The sequence below is a fragment of the Salvia hispanica genome, chromosome 2 (assembly GCF_029641045.1).
Source record: "Salvia hispanica isolate PSC_SH4W2 chromosome 2, Shi_PSC_v1, whole genome shotgun sequence".
NCBI lineage: Eukaryota > Viridiplantae > Streptophyta > Magnoliopsida > Lamiales > Lamiaceae > Salvia > Salvia hispanica.
Genome location: NC_142693.1, coordinates 29,498,534 through 29,516,060, shown reverse-complemented (window position 1 = coordinate 29,516,060; position 17,527 = coordinate 29,498,534). Strand labels below are relative to the sequence as shown.

Sequence of the window (17,527 nt, the reverse complement as noted above, 5' to 3'; positions counted from 1 at the left end):
CAACCCAAAATGGCAAATATAGTCTATTTTTAACAGACAAATGGAGTAATTAATAATTATATAAGTGTTAATATTCCAAAAAAATAGGATAATTTAGAAGTACATTTATACCCTTTGGTTCGTCTTGTGTCTAAGACACTTGACTCATGTATTTTATTGCTTTCCTTGATTCTTGTTAGTTAAGTCGATTATTTTTTAAGTGCGTAGACTGAAAAAGAGATGTTTAAATGGGTTATGCGTAGGGAGAGAAAATTAGGAGGGAAAATAAAGTATAAAGAAAGAATAAAATATGTGAGAATATTACTTATTGCCAAAAATAGATTTGACTTAATTGTATTAATTTTTTTAAAATAAAAGAAATGACTCAATTAATAGAGAACGGATAGAGAGTAAATAAAAATAGAACTAAAATTTATTAATTTTATTTATTCACCCTCTTTTACCTTTGTTTAAACTCATGCAAATTAAAGTAGATGATGAAGGGAGTATTCCCTAGAAAAAATGGTTACTTATCTCTTCATGCATTGTTACACATGACATGATCATGAGGATAACATAGAAAAATACACTATTTAAACCATATCACAGCTGAAAACCATTCTAATGTTAGATTACCACTTTTATTTCCACTGAGCAATGCAAATGTCATTAATAATTTACGAATCCCAAAGCAAAAGCCACAGGAATATATATGAACGTGAAAAATAATTTATATTTTTAAAAGATGGATGAAGTACAATAACATGATTATTTATTTGTGTATGTGCCCGTATTCACCCCTCTCATTTTAACAAAATTTCTATTTACCCTCCTAACAAAATCTATAAAGCATGGTGCACCACTTTCATAATAGAACCAATTCATCATCCCAAAACCATCTTAATAATGCCTCCACCCTCCAGCTTCCTCATCTTCTTCCTCCTCGTCTCGTCTCTCAGGGACGAGGCGACCGGAGTGAGTGATCTCAAAATTTACGACACCCCAATCGCCGAAGGCAACGCTGTCTCCATCCCCGCGATAGTTGGCACCCGCAACCACATCTCCAATACAGACAACACGTTGGTGTCCCACAGGTCACCAACACTGCCTCCGCGAAATCAAGGTAGTTATAACTTAACTTAAGGGGCGGACGTAGGAAAAAAAAACTTTAGTATGTTTACCAATTTTATTTGAAAATAAATTTTTTTCAAATTATTACTCCTATTATTATTGATAATGACTTTTGCATAACAATTAACATAAAAATAAATTTAAAAAAGAGTTTTAAGTGATTTAATATTTATCTTTTTATCCCTTTTACAGGAATCGTGTCAAAATCGCCGCCGTCTTCGTCGGTGACTATAGAAGAATTGGACACCCCAGCTAAACCAGACCTCCCCTCTTGTTTACCTCAGTGTTGAATTTTTTTACACTGCTAGATTTGGGTTGCTCTTGCTGCATACTATGTTGAAGTTGTTTGCTTTTTTTTCCGAATTTGTTAGTTTTGATGTTAAATATTGTTGGAAGAAGATCACGGAGTATCTCGCTATATCCGGAGGAAGATACACAAGATTATATTATACCAATCATAGGAGATTTGAATCATGTAATTAATGATAATTAGGTTTTCCTTGTATAGTTTTTCCTAAGCCTATATAATAATGTCTAATGTACAAAGTCATATATCAATGAAATATAGAATTCCCTTTACCGATATTTATCATGGTATCATGAGCAGGAACGATTCTTGGCTCAGAAAATCTTCATCATAGCCAAATTATACCTTTCTCGACCTTTTTTGATTATACCTTTTCTCGACCCTTTTTTAGCCCATAACCAAATCAGAAAACCAGAACCTACATATCAGAAACATGTCAGATACAGAAGACAACAAGGCCGATCCAGAAAATTCAACAAGATTGAAGAACAGCAAGAACGTCACTGTGGCGTTCAAGCTAAACGGAAAGAATTACCCACTGTGGTCAAGACTTATAAAAGTCAAGATCGGAGGGCGAGGTGCTTATTCGCACATCAGGAACAACCCCCCAGAACCAGGAAGCAAAGGATACGATGATTGGGAAGAAGACGACTTGGTGGTATTTTCTTGGATTGTAGACAACATCGAGAATGACATTGTCGCTGATTTCGCCCACCATCTAACATCGAAAGCACTTTGGGACAGCCTCGCTGTAACATTTGAGAACAGGGCAGACAAGTACCATATCTACGATCTGGAGGATAAAGCAATAAACATTAAACAGGGCAACCTTGATCTGGAAACTTATTACCGGAGGATCCACGGGCTATGGATCAGCATCGACAGAAGCCAGAAGCAACCAATTAGTTGCTGTGATAAAGGAATCGATCAGTTTCGAACATACTCGAACGAGAAACGATTGATTAAATTTCTGACTGGATTGAATCAGGAGTACGATTCAATTCGGAGGGACATCTTGAAGGAGGAACCGACCCCATCAGTCGAGGCAGCCTACGGATGGGTGAAGACGGAGGCGGCTCGACGTCGTATCATGCCACCGGCGTCGTCTCCACCCGTTGTAGATGCCGACGGTGTGAATACCGAGTCATCATTTGGGGATATTGGACATGGGCTTGCTGCTCAGAGCAACCGTCCGCCACATCGGGATCGACTTCAACGCCCCGGAGCTACCGGCCGACCAGGGAACCGGCCAGACAAATCAAATCTCTGGTGCACTCACTGCCAGAGACCGAAGCACACCTATGAGACATGCTTCAAGCGATTGGGGTACCCAGAGTGGTGGGAAGAAAGGCAGAAAACTAGAGCCACTCAACCCCAGGCAAAGATGGCGGTCGGCGTGACGGAGGAGGGGCAGCCCCGAGGTCAGACCGGAAATCATGGGGGAACGACCAATCAAAGGTCGACGGTGACTGGAGAAGCTCCAACCGGCGGCGGCAACATCCGGGGAGTCGGGAATTTCGCCGAACGGGCGGAGATGGCGGCGGCAGGAGGTATCGGGTTTGGTTTTAAACCAAACCCTATCCCTTTTTCTAAATTATGCTTTTTAACCCCAGATTGTGTGAATTTAGAGATTAAACCCCATGATTTTAAAAAGGAACCCTCATATTATATGAATTCATATATTGACCCCCTGACTATCCAGAATCTTGATATACACCCCAATATAGTGAGAAAACGTGAAATACACCCCAGCCTATGCAATTATGTGTCAAAAAATCCATTTGCTCCGTTAGAAAAATTATCCGTTGCATTTCTTGTGAGTAAAGGGGTTGAAACAACAAAGGGGTGGATTTTTGATTGTGGGGCGACTGATACTATGACCCCGGATAAGAGTGATTTCAGTGACATGAGTGGAATTACAAAAACATATATTAAGACTGCGAGTGGGGAATTGATTACTGTTGAGGGTTCTGGCACTATTGAAATCTCTCCTACTCTCAAACTCAGAAATTGCTTATATGTTCCGACTTTGTCTCAGCGATTGATGTCTATAAGTCATGTGACGAAGGAGTTGAATTGCACTCTTCTAATGCATCCTGATTTTTGCATTTTACAGGATATTCGGACGAGGAGGATTCTTGGGCGTGGCACTGAGAAGCATGGACTCTACTACGTGGACGAGATAGCTCAAACTGGCAGTGCGATGCTGGCTCACGGGTCCACGAAACAAGAAATTTGGCTGTGGCACCGAAGACTAGGACACCCTTCTCCTGGTTATTTTAAACTTCTTTTTCCAAACCTTTCTATTCCTACTGATTTTGCATGTGAGACTTGTGTTTTGGCCAAAAGCCACAGACAATCTTTTAAACTCTCGAACACTCGTATGAATACTATTTTTTCCTTGGTACATTCTGATGTGTGGGGTCCCGCTCCTATTGTTGGTGGGGGAAACTTTCGATACTTTGTGATATTTGTTGATGATTGCACTAGAATGACTTGGATTTATTTTATGAAACATAAGTCTGAAGTTATTGATAAGTTTGTCTTATTTTTTAAAATGGTTCAAACTCAATTTCATACCACCATCAAAACCCTTCGATCTGATAATGGGAGGGAATTTGTTAATAGCTCTATGACACAATTTTTTCAAGAAAAGGGAATGGTTCACCAGACTTCTTGTGCTTATACACCCGAACAAAATGGGGTAGCGGAACGGAAAAATAGGACAATCCTAGAAATAACCCGAGCCCTAATGATTGAATCCAAAGTCCCAACACATTTCTGGCCAGAAGCTATAGCCACATCTGTCTACCTCATAAATCGCCTACCCACAAAAATCCTTAACAAAAAAACTCCTCTCGATATCCTGTCCAAACTATCCACAATCCCTCAACACCTGAACCTTCAACCCAAAGTTTTTGGCTGCACGGTTTATGTTCATGTCCCAAAACACGAAAGAACCAAATTATCCCCATGTGCTACCAAATGTGTCTTCGTTGGGTACGGGATAAACCAGAAGGGCTACCGATGTTTTGACCCCAATACCCGTAAAATTACCACCACCATGAACTGTAATTTCCTAGAAACCGAATTCTTTTACCACACCCACCTTCGTAGTCAGGGGGAGAGTGATCCCGGTAATTCCACAGACTATCTTAGTTGGGTTGTGCCACTTCCAAACTCTTCGATTGAGGATCCAACAGAGTCAGTTGTCACTGCCGCCGAGCAGGTCTCGCCAATAGAGTCATCTCATCCGCAATCCCTTGATCCTTCTCCAACGATATCCGAGGTAATTACTGAACCAAGTCCCATTACGGTTTCTACTGACCCGATAAGTGCAGAACCACTAGAAGAAGACAACACAATTGACAGCGACACTGGAGGATATGTTCTTCCTTATCGGAGTACAAGAGGGGTCCCGCCAAAAAGATATTCTCCCGAAAGGATTGGGAAGAAGAGCCGATACGGAGTGGCGAATTTTGTGCAAGGAAACCTTACAAAAATGGCAAGAGCATTTGAAGCTGCCTTATACGAGGAAGAAGAGATTCCTCAATCGACGGAGGAAGCAATGAAACATAAACACTGGAGAGAGGCAATGTCCACTGAAATGAAGGCACTAATGAGGAACGATACTTGGGTCAAAGGCAAGTTACCAGAAGGAGTAAGGGCTGTCGGGTGTAGATGGGTGTTCACGATAAAAAGGAGGCCAGATGGCACGATAGAGAGATATAAAGCTAGACTTGTGGCAAAGGGATATACTCAAACTTATGGTGTGGATTACGCTGAGACTTTCTCACCTGTGGCAAAGATTAACACTGTAAGAGTGCTATTCTCGATTGCTGCTAACAAGGATTGGCCACTTCATCAGTTCGATGTGACTAATGCATTCCTACATGGAGAATTACCAAAACCAGTTTTCATGGAGCCCCCACCTGGGTTCACGGATGAATTTCAAAGTGGAGAAGTATGTAAGCTACAGAAGACTTTATACGGGCTGAAACAGTCTCCGAGAGCATGGTTTGGGAGGTTCACGGAGGTGATGAAAAAGTATGGGTACAAGCAGAGCAATTCTGACCACACGCTGTTTATCAAGAAACGAGAAGGAAAAATCACGTGTTTGATCATATACGTGGATGACATGATTATCACCGGGGATGACGAAGAAGAAATGGCAGCGCTAAGGAAAAACTTGTTCAGTGAATTTGAGATGAAAGATTTGGGGTTACTGAAGTATTTTTTGGGAATAGAGGTGCTAAGGTCGAAGAAGGGAATCTTCATAAATCAGAGGAAGTATGTACTGGATTTGTTGGCTGAAGTTGGGATGGTGGACTGTAAACCAGCAGATACCCCAATAATTCAAAACCACGGACTGCAGATAAGGAAAGAGGCGAAGCAGGCTGATAGAGCGAAATACCAACGTTTGGTTGGGAAATTGATTTATCTATCGCATACGAGACCAGATATTGCCTATGCCGTGGGGGTGGTAAGCCAGTTCATGCACGCACCCCAAGAAGAACATTGGGAGGCAGTTCTGCGGATTGTTCGGTATTTAAAGGGGACAGCCGAACATGGGCTTCTGTTTGAAAAACATGGGCACTTACAGATACATGGATTTACCGATGCTGATTGGGCCGGAAACCCAAATGATAGGAAGTCAACTGCAGGGTACTTCACCTTTGTAGGAGGAAATCTCGTGACATGGAGGAGTAAGAAGCAGAAAGTAGTGGCACTATCTAGTGCGGAAGCGGAGTTTCGTGGGATTAAGAGTGGGTTGACCGAGTTACTATGGTTGCGCAGGCTTATGAAGGAGTTGGAGTTGTTTTCATCCCAAACGTGCAGATTGTATTGTGATAATAAGGCAGCCATCAGTATTTCAGAGAATCCGGTTCAACATGATCGAACCAAGCATGTGGAAGTGGATAGACACTTCATAAAGGATAACATTGAAGCAAAGATTGTTGAGATGCCATATGTCAAGTCTGAAGATCAGCTAGCAGACATCCTGACAAAGGCCGTGAACTCAAAATCCTTTCGAGAGGTATTATGCAAGTTGAGTATCGGAAACCCCGTTACTTAACTTGAGGGGGAGTGTTGGAAGAAGATCACGGAGTATCTCGCTATATCCGGAGGAAGATACACAAGATTATATTATACCAATCATAGGAGATTTGAATCATGTAATTAATGATAATTAGGTTTTCCTTGTATAGTTTTTCCTAAGCCTATATAATAATGTCTAATGTACAAAGTCATATATCAATGAAATATAGAATTCCCTTTACCGATATTTATCAAATATGACTATGTTAAATCTGTTTACTGTATTATATTGGCTGGTCTTAATTGACTGTTGTTGATGTAGTGATACCGTTTTGGTCCGGCGGTAGGGAACCAATTTAGTAAGTGTTTGAGGAAACAAAAAATGGGGCCCAAATTAAAAAAATATTGGCTGTCAAAATTCCCTTTATTTTTATATTCACATAAATCTTTTATATCATTGTTTGAACAGATTTAACTATGGTGAACTAACTAGTCTCTTTGATCTCATTTCAATTGGTATAGTTCTAACAAGTAAAGATTTGGTTGTTAATGTTTTAGTCAAAAGAAAAGGATGTATGAGACAATTTTTTATCTAATTATGTTAGTATTTCTTACAAGTTTTGAAATGGAAAAAAAGTAAATGATACAAACACATAGCATATTATTATTTTTAATAACATAAAAATATTTTTATATCCTTCCAGTTCCAAAATCTCTCTCTCTCTCTCTCTCTGGATCATTAGCCTGAGTTTAAGTTTTATGGTTGAAAATTTATCATATAAAGTAGCTCTCTTGCGGTGTTTAAAAATCACAGTTAGCATATATATATACTCCATGCAAATACTATATAAAATCCGATTTTAAAATTCGATCATTAGTGTCAGAAATTAAACTCCACATTCGCTCAATTTCAGTACACAAATAAGAATCTTTATTAGTACTGCGTATATGATTTTTTTAAATAGTTATAATTAAGTTTTGTCTGTATGACTTGCTCCTTTGTGTGAACTATTTTGGAATGTTTTGAATGAAAGTACAGCACGTGAAAAGTAGTAAAGTTTGAGTCCCATTATTTATTTATTTATTGCAAAAATTATGAAAGAAGTCAAAATTTATTCTCCCATTGATTATGATCTTTTAAGATAACTATAGCACCACTCAATAATAATTTACTAGTACTATTTATTTCTTCTGTTCATTTTTTGCTAATTCGGTATACAAAATAGTCCATTTTTATTTATAAACAGTATCTCACAATATATTACCTTCATATTAACGACTACACTTTAATGACTACACTATATATGTACCCTTTTTCTCTACTCTTAACACAATCAATTAATTATATTTATAAAATATGAATTGCTCATTTCTCGGACTATTTTATACATGTACTTTTCTCATCCCAGTCTCTCTATTAAATATATAGATCTCAACAGAACTATATAGTGTCTGTGAATATTTTTATTGAACTCTGTAAAAACATAACTATAACAATCATATAAAATCCAAGAAAGAGAAAATAAAGAGTGATTGAGAAGAATACATAACAGTAGAGAATTTGGTAGAATACATTAGACTATAGAGAAATTAGGTAAGTATATACAATGGTGATTAATTTCTCAATTAATGTAATGATGTGACTTGTCTTGTGTAATTGTATGTCTTGAAATGTGTCCGGTGTTAGATCATTCACATTAGTGGACAATGCTATCCTTATTCCATCTCCAATTTTCTCATATTACATAGCATATTATCATCCACCTATCTTCAGTCCTCTGTTCATATTCATTTCCACATCAAAATTGTACCCGTCTCGGCTGGGAGGGACATGAACTAAGTGGCTCAGCAAGGAGAAGGGTGTGCCACCACCCGCATCCGCATGCCACGTTTCTCACCACATGTCCATCCATCGCTAATTGAGAGGGAGTATTCCGATCAATCACGTCACCCAAACCAAGCTGCCTCAACCAAAACACTTAGTATCAAGAATTCAATAGTTTGGAGGTTAATGGACAAAATAAGTATGTAAATGATGGTACCTGCCCATATTTGTTCACTAACAAAGTGAATCAAACCAATTAGTTTACCATAAACCAAACCAATCTAATTTTTATGCTGAATACTATACTAATGCAGAAAATGACTATCAAGTAGCACAACAGCGTAAGCTCTGTTCTAAGGAATGGTCTTCCTTAACCTTTACTTCAAGCAACAACAGCGCTAATATATATTAACGTTGAAATCCGACACTAAAGAGCAGGCATAAATAACAAATACTCTCAAGTCTCACCTGCCCATATAATCAGTGACGGGAACAAGGAAATTAAATATGCCGGGCTGATATTTTTAAAAAAAAATACTACTGTATTAAAATATTTAATTTTACATATAATATATGTACAACTTTTACAATACACTAGATGATAATTGTTTTCGAAGAGTCATCATATCTTGAAATCGCTGAAGAATAGTCTCGTTTCTAAATTTTTTGAAAAATTTCTCTCTCAATGTATACAACTAAGATATCATTCATCCATTTATCTCCCTTTCTTATTCACAAATACTACGTCTTAATAAGTTTCATTAAAGAAAATACTCTCTTGACAAGAGGAAAACTTAATCTCTGGTGGTAGAAATCAAATCTTTGCTAGATTTTCTAAATCTTCAATGTTGAAGAACTCAACTTTATAAGTAACTATATCACTGATATAAATTTTAAGTTAGATATGAAAGAGACAGTCATTCGGATAATTTTATACTAATTCTAATTTTACCAAACTATCAAATCATCCAAATCCAAGTACCAATTAAATTAAGAGGCATTGAGTTGAGGCAAACAAAATTTATAAACATGAAACACACAATCACGTACTGCACTATTGCTGCAAATTAGATATTTTATTTGATTTGTTAAATTTTGTAAATTTTATCAAATAATCAACATTTACACTCATCAAAACTCTTATACTAGAATTACGCAAATCTCCAGCATGAATCGTGATTATTAGTTTGGGCTTATTATGTCAAAGCAACTTAGTTAATTTAGTACTTCCCTAAAGGCCAAAATAAAAAGCAGCCCAAAGATAAAATAATTGTCCCAAATTAAGAAGCCCAGGTCTTCGTCTTCTCCCCTAATTCAATTTCAGAGAAGAGCGGCGCTGAGCGGGACTCGCTGGAACTGGATGATTGAAGTGCAGGGGCGGAGACGAGACCGGTCGGAGGATGGCCGTATAAGGCGTGGCCCTGTGTGGTTCCGTCACTGCATATAATCCCCAAGACCCCAACCAAAAGTTAGCAGTGCACCAGCATCTGTTGAAACAACAATTTACATCAGACAACCATTTTCAATGTTAATACTGCACCTAAATTGAGTATTCTACATAAAGATCATTGCACAACTAATTGGAAAATATTTTAGAAGATATGCAATAAATTTAGAAGAGCTAATATTTTATTTGAAATCCAAAAATAAGTGATCATGTAGTAAAAACTAATAAACGGGAGTATATCTACAAATGAAATATTGAATAAAAATTTAAGTTAAGTTAAGATATGTATTTATTTATATATGTTTTAATTTGATTGTAGGTGTTTTAAAATAACTACGAAATGATTCAAATTGCAAAACCTATGAAATTGACGAGATCGATGGAGATTGAGTGCAAACTAGTACTACCTCTGTCCACCAAAATTTGTCCCACTTTGACTCGCACAGATTTTAAGAAATGTAATGAAAAGTGAGTTAAAAAAGTTAGTGGATGGTGGGTCCTATTTTTATATATTAGTTTTATAATAAAATGTGAGTAAGAATGAGTTAGTGGAAAATGAGGTCCACTACTAAAAATGGTTTAAGTGAAATAGGACAAATTTTGGTGGACAGATGTAGTAGTATAAATGTTCGTACTTAAAATATTTTATCTATGAAAATTTAAATTAAAGGTAAGGAGATTGAAATTATAGTGTGTGCAAACTTTATAATCTTTTAAGAATTAAAACAAGTGTCCAACTCACGATTTAAAAATAAAATAAGATGGGAAGAAAAAAAAAGTAAATTAAACGAAGGGATCAAAATTGTGAAAAATAATTTATGATCGTCTGCTTGGTTGAATTGCATGGTGGTTTTAATTGTTTGTGTTTAATTGTTTGAACAAGGGCTTATTTTATCTTAAGGTTCAATAAAAACAGACCCATAAATATAATAAGTTAAGGCCAGTAGAAAATTAATACTCCCACATGAATTGAAGTCCATTTTCATTCATTTTCTTCCCCAATAATAATTTTGGATTTGGTGTCGGGGCGCTGGGGTGCCAGGCCGGAGGGCGACCATGAGTGGGGCGGTTCTGGGACCGGCCAAGCCCCCGTTGGAGCGGTGACTTGGCCGTTGATAATTCTGTCCCTAGCCATATGTCTCAAGTTTGAATTTTTGGTGTCATGATGTTTAAATTTAAATTCATTTACCCATAAATAATACTCCCTCCGTCCCACTTTAGGAGTCCCGATTGGAATATTCCATAATTGGTAATAGGCCCCACATTCCACTAACCTTTTTCCACTCACATTTTATGATAAAACTAATATAAAAAGGTAGGACCCACATTCCACTATATTTTTTCACAACTTTTCTTTACATTTCTTAATACCCGTGCCGAACTCAACCGAGACTCCTAAAGTGAGACGGAGGGAGTATTTAAATTTAAATTCATTTACCCATAAATAAAATACACGATTAGAATAATCAAAACAGAAGCCAAGCAATGCCAAAAGACCAGGGGAATACAAAAAGAAATATAACTTCCGATCCAAATTTAACTTATAAGTAAACAGACCAGGGGAATACAAAAAGAAATATAACTTCCGATCCAAATTTAACTTATAAGTAAACATCAAATCCCGAATCTAAAACCTTAAATTCGGAGAAAGTTGTCGTTTAGTGGGAAAAAATTCGAAAAAGAAAGCGCAGAAACAAAGCCCTATATCAACTCGTAAGATTTTGGAACTAAAATAAAAAATAATATTTTTCGTGGATGGATAAAAAGTGTAAACAAAAGTAGCGTAGCAATTTGGGGCGAGTAGTGGTGTCACGTTAGATAATTAAGCGTTTTATATTTGGAATTTAAAAATTGATGCATAGGCTAAAGGGGAAGAATAAGTAGCATACGCTAAAAAGGAAAGAATCAAGTCTCATATTCCTAAAGAAACAAAGAGCAAAATAAGAAATAAGTAGCATAAACAAAATCTATATTAAGTACGAGTAATTCATATTTCAAGAATCTGACTCCTAAATCCATAATTAAGTTCATTTTCTTAACACACCTTGGTATTGGTAGCTCATTTCTTCAATGGAAATTTTAATTAGCATTTCATCAGTCAATTGTTTAGATTGAATTGTATATTTAGAAATAAAATTTAAAAAGAAAGTGCTCTCTCAATGATGTGACTTGTGAAGCCATACCCAACACTATAATATTTTGTAATCTATCGAGTTTCAGATTTTATGCCTAAAGTTCCATTCATCCCTTAAAATGAATGCTCAATGATGCAAAAAGAGAAAATGACAAAACTCAAAAGAGTAATAGTAAAACTACAATTAAAAAGTCATATTCCCAACTTACACATATCAAAGTTTTTATGTATTCATTTATTTTCATATTTCAAAGTTGTGACGTTATACAATGTGGGCCAAAAAGTGTGGAAAAAGAAAATGACAGAATGAAGAAGAAAATGAAGCTACGATTAAGTCATTCTCGACTCAACCTAAACATCTCCCAAAGTTGGAGCGCTAAAAAAGCCAAAAGGCCAAAAACTATGTGACCGAATCACCTCCACTCCTATTGATTCTACCCAATCAGATACTCATACGAATGGTTTCCTTCTTCTTTTTTACCTCTTCTTCTTCCTCCTCCTCATCTCGTTCCATGCCAACCAGGCAGATGATTTATGACGATGATTTCATAGTCATCAATCTACAAAAGCAGTAATTGTAATTAACTATATGGAGATGATTATTTGACAATTGAGCCATCACAATTAACATTTCATTCACTAGTACTATTTGTACAATTAATTTTTCGAGAGAGAAAAAGCACTCTCCGAAAGTGTGAGTCCAAAACTGATCCTTTTCCCTATCTATTGATTTCTCTAAAATGCATTGCTACCACTCTCTTTTTGATCACACCCCTTTCTCGTCATCAAACCCATATTATACATTATATTAAAATCTTGCCCAATTTTTAATATTATCATTATTGACAACCCCTTCAAAAGATTAGATATAATATTGCCCAATTTTTTTTATAAAATCCGCATTCAACCTTCTCTTCCATCCCACTCTCATATCTCCTAGTCAAAATGCCACCCAAGCAAATGCTTTCACCCCCATTCCTCTTCCTCTTCTTCCTCTTCACCTCGTCCATGGCCAACGAGGCGGCCACAGTCCCAATGGGCTCCAACATGGCCACTCAGAAAGATGGCATCCTCAACTACATCCCGGATTCATACAACACGCTGGTGTCCCGCCCTCCGCCAATGCCGAAGCATGGTATGCAGAAGACAAACTGACTCTTAATTACTACTACCTCTGTCCCTGAAAATTAGATACAGTTTACTATTTCGGTCCGTCCCTGAAAATTTGATATACTTCACTTTTACCATTTTTGGTAGTGGACCCCATATTCCACCAACTCATTCCTACTCACATTTTATTATAAAACTAATACTTTAAAAGTAAAACCCACATCCCACTAACTTTTTCAACTCACTTTTCATTACATTTCTTAAAACCCGTGCCGGGTCAAAGTGTAGCAAATTTTGGGGGACGGAGGCAGTATATTTCTACATATTTTGTACGGATGAGTTTTACGTGATTGAATATTTTACAGCGATCGTGACATACGGCCGGCCAAAATCGCGTCGCTGGTAACAGTGCAAGAATTGGACACCCCAGCGAAGCCACATCCCCCGACTTGCTTTCCCGAATGTTGAGATTTGAGTTGTTACATTCTGTGTTTTCGAAATTTGCTGGTTTTGATGTTGCATGACTGTTTTTACTTTTCAAGTTGTTTTCTGTTTTGGTATTTTATGTTTTGAATATTGTTTAGCAGATTCTTGATGTTGAGATATAATGATAGTATATATTATACCACTTCTACTTCTATCTATGAAACATCACATTTATTAATTGAGAAAATTTTCTAAGTTTATACACTATACTCTCAACTGTCAATGATCAGCTTTCCTTTGTGATTTGTCCCGACCAAAATAGATTGAAGAATTGCATATTTTAGGTCCCTAAACTTGATAAGATAGTATCATAGGTCTCCGGAATATCATTAATCACATTTAAGGTCCTTCTCAACTTATTTTTCTCATTTTGCCCCTAACTCCTTCAAAGCTTATTTAATTTATACTCGTTGATATTTTAGAATTTAAATCTAACATGATGTTTTAATTTATATATAAATGAAATATGCATAGATAATAATTCAAAAACACACAATACATTTTTAGAAATTATTGCTATAAATGTTTACATATTGTTTATTAAAACAAATAAACTTACAAATTAAATTATAGTAACAAAAACTGGTGTATAAAACATAATGAATGAGATCACCAAGTCACTTCGTGGGGACATTGGGAGTATAAAAAATATTGCAGTTATCACATATTAGATCTTAACTTTTCATTTTTCATTTTCCCATTTAAAAATTCAAAGGGAATTAAAAGGTTTTAACTATTGCCACAATCTACAAACTCGAAGGTAAAACTTTCAATTTTCTCATTTATCATATCGCATTTCGGTTGAATAGGGTAAACAAGAGCAGCATTAGTTGTGTGTGAGAGAGGGAGACAGATGATGATGGGTGATAATTAGTCAAAAGCTAGCGGCCTTTGACAACAACACTAACCAATTTTTTTTAATTTTGATAAGCAGTTATTAAATTAGTCATTAAGCTGATAAAGTGATAAGCAGATAAAGTGATAAGTCATTGTGCACTGAAGTTCATTTTAGTAATTATGAATATGTTTAAAACATAAATTAATGAAGAAGCCCATTTAATAAGGGTGATGCTAAATGGGCATGTGGCCTGCCGTAAAAATATAATATTAATAAAAAATCATTACATTAAATGCTAATTTACTTGAAATCAGTTCTTAAAAATACTAATTTTAAGAATTAAGACTAATATACCCTTGTGCATAAATAGGGAGTAGAGTATAATTAATACTCTTCCCGTCCCCAATTAAGAGTCACAGTTGCACTCAGAGTTTTAAAAACAGGGCCGGACCGGCTGGTCGAATCGGTTCAACCGCAAACCGATTCCTTGTCCGGTCCGGTTCAGCATATTAAACCGTCAGGCATTGAGCCATTTTGAACCGGGTGAGCCGGGCAGTTCGATCGTGAACTGCTGGCCGGTTGAACCGGTTTTGTCAACTTTAACAATGTTTACGAAAATTTGACACTAGAGGGGGTCGAACCGAGTACCTCATGGAAGCAAGTCCAACCCCTTTACCATTGTACCACTTCGATTATATTGATATAACAATAACTTTAATTACATATAATTAGTAAGTTTTGTTTATTTAATAATTTAATTAAATATTTCAGTAAACTAATTATTATTGTTTATTATTTAACCAACTAATTTATTTTAATATTCTATGTATAAGTTATTTACTAAACTTTAATAGAGTAATATTTTGTTCATTTACGAAATCCTAATATTGACATATCTATATATAAGTTTTAATATTTTAAGTATATATTGATAATTTAATTATACTTATCATTAATTAAGTTTAATAATATTTTATTACTCTCTAAATTTTAATGTTATCAATATAGATTTTCATCGAAATTCATATATATGTGATTATAAATTTATATATATTTATATAAAATATACTCCCTCCGTCCACGAATAAGAGTCTCATTTTTCCATTTTGGTTCGTCCACGAATAAGAGTCCCGATTCATAATTACCATAAATGGTAAAGAGACCTCACACTCCACTAACTCATTCCACTCACATATCATTCAAAACTAATATATACAAGTGGGACCCCTATTCCACTAACTTTCTTCCACCCACTTTTTTAACATTTCTTAAAACCCGCGCCATTTAGAAATGAGACTCTTAATCGTGGACGGGGGAGTATTTAATTATATATGCTACAGTAAAACGATTCGATCAGTGGTTGAACCGGTCTGACTAGTTGAACCGTGAACCAGTAGCTTCGCCGCCGGTCCGGTTTTTAAAACATGCTCGCACTTCATTTTTACCATAAATAGTAAGTAGGACCTACATTCCACTAACTCAATTCACTCACATTTTATTATAAAACCAATATAAAAAAGTGGATCCCACAGTCCACTAACTTTTTCAACCAACTCTTCTTCTACTATTACATCATTTACATCGAATAAACGGGACACTGGATAAGGGATATTAGTTCCTAAAATCACGAATTTTTGTCTGATTTTGATATTTCGCACAAACTTTGAAATTTGTTTAAAATAGAGTAAAGGCCAAAAGTGGTCCCTAACATATGGCCGTTTTATCAATTTGGTCCTAAACATTATCTTTTTGATTATTTGGTCACTCACAAATGAATTCTGACTCGAATCGGTCCCCAATTAACAGATCCGTTAAAAAAATAGACGGTCAATTGTTAAAAACACTAAAATGACGAAGAACAGTTCTTCTTTCTCTTTTCTTCATTCTCCTCTCTTCCGGCGACGGCTGCAGTTTGTGAACAAGTTATGGAGCGTTCTTTCTACACCAGACGGTCCGGCGAGTGTCCTCCTCCACACGGCTGACGCCATTGGCTAGCACGGCGTTGGCCTTGAGCGTGACGAAGCATTTGGGGCGGTCGGGCTCCTCGTGGAAGCGGAGGCGGAGGATGGCTCTCCGGGAGCTCAGCTCAGTGGCGGATCCATCGTAGAAGGTGTTGTGCTGGTGGTGGGTTGCGGCGTGGAATGGGGAGAGGGATGCGAGGAGCTTCTGGTGGGCGGATTTGTTGGGCAATCAGAGCTTCACTTGACTTCCATCAATAATCGAGAAATGGAAGCCATGATTGAGGATTTTGTTGGATGGATTAGAGGCCGATGCGGTGGGATTCGGAGGTGGGGTTGACGGCGGAGGATGAGGCAGCGGCGGCGGCGCGTTGTTTGCGGGCTTCTTCGAGTTCTTCTTTGTCTTCCACTTTCACTTTGATTTTTGTAGGTTTTCGCCGAAGCATCTCTCGATTTCTTTCTCTTTGCTTTTGGAAGTAGAATCCCTACTCATATTTAGTCAAATTTGCAATCAACGTCTATTTTTTAACGGATCTGTTAATTGCGGACCAATTCGGGTCAATATTCATTTGTTAGGGACCAAATAATCAAAAAGATAATGTTTAGGACCAAATTGATAAAACGGCCACATGTTAGGGACCACTTTTGGCCTTTACTCTTTAAAATAACATAAACTTTACATTCTGTTTGTTATTTCTCAACCCTACCCAAATAAAATATTTTTGGTGAAAACTTGTTCCACGTGACAACCACAAAACATTTATGATATTTTTGTCCATTTTTAAAGTTTGTGGAAAGTAAGATCAAAAGTTACGTTGATTAGTCGTTTCATGAAGGATAAACAAAACCACTATGTTATTTGGATATGTGATTGACTCGTCATGGAAAATAATACACGGAATGTAAAGTTGTGACATTTTAGACCAAGTTTATGGGAAATGTAAATGGAAAGGTAAATCATATAACTACTATATTTAATTTTTTTTAATAAAAAATCATTCTACAAGGGAGAGGTATTTGAGAGGGTATTATACATTTTCCCATTTTGAATAAGTATCTTTACCTCTCCATTAATGGAGAAGAAAAATCTTATAACTACCATATTTTTTTTCATAAAAAAATTACTTCAAAGGGAAGGTATTAGAGAAGATATTACACTTTATTTTTTTAGTGCATTATGTATTATTAAGTATTATATTTTTTCCATTAGAATGTACTCCCTCCGTCCCATAGTAGATGTCACACTTTGGAAATGACATGAGATTTTAGGAG

General features: G+C 36.4%; 1 protein-coding gene across 2 annotated transcripts; it reads left to right on the top strand.

The window, feature by feature from the left end:
- Positions 1-1,850: 1,850 nt before the first annotated feature.
- Positions 1,851-3,740, top strand: LOC148932090 (uncharacterized). 2 transcript variants are annotated; one of them, XM_089066172.1, is made up of 2 exons: positions 1,851-2,974; positions 3,534-3,740. In XM_089066172.1, the coding sequence occupies exons 1-2, from the start codon at positions 1,851-1,853 to the stop codon at positions 3,601-3,603; spliced, it is 1,194 nt and encodes a 397-aa protein (XP_088922298.1). In that variant the 3' UTR covers positions 3,604-3,740. The 2 variants fall into 2 exon arrangements, with proteins under 2 accessions (XP_088922298.1, XP_088922299.1); XM_089066173.1 differs by having other exon boundaries at positions 1,851-2,967; positions 3,534-3,697.
- The last annotated feature ends 13,787 nt before the right edge of the window (positions 3,741-17,527 follow it).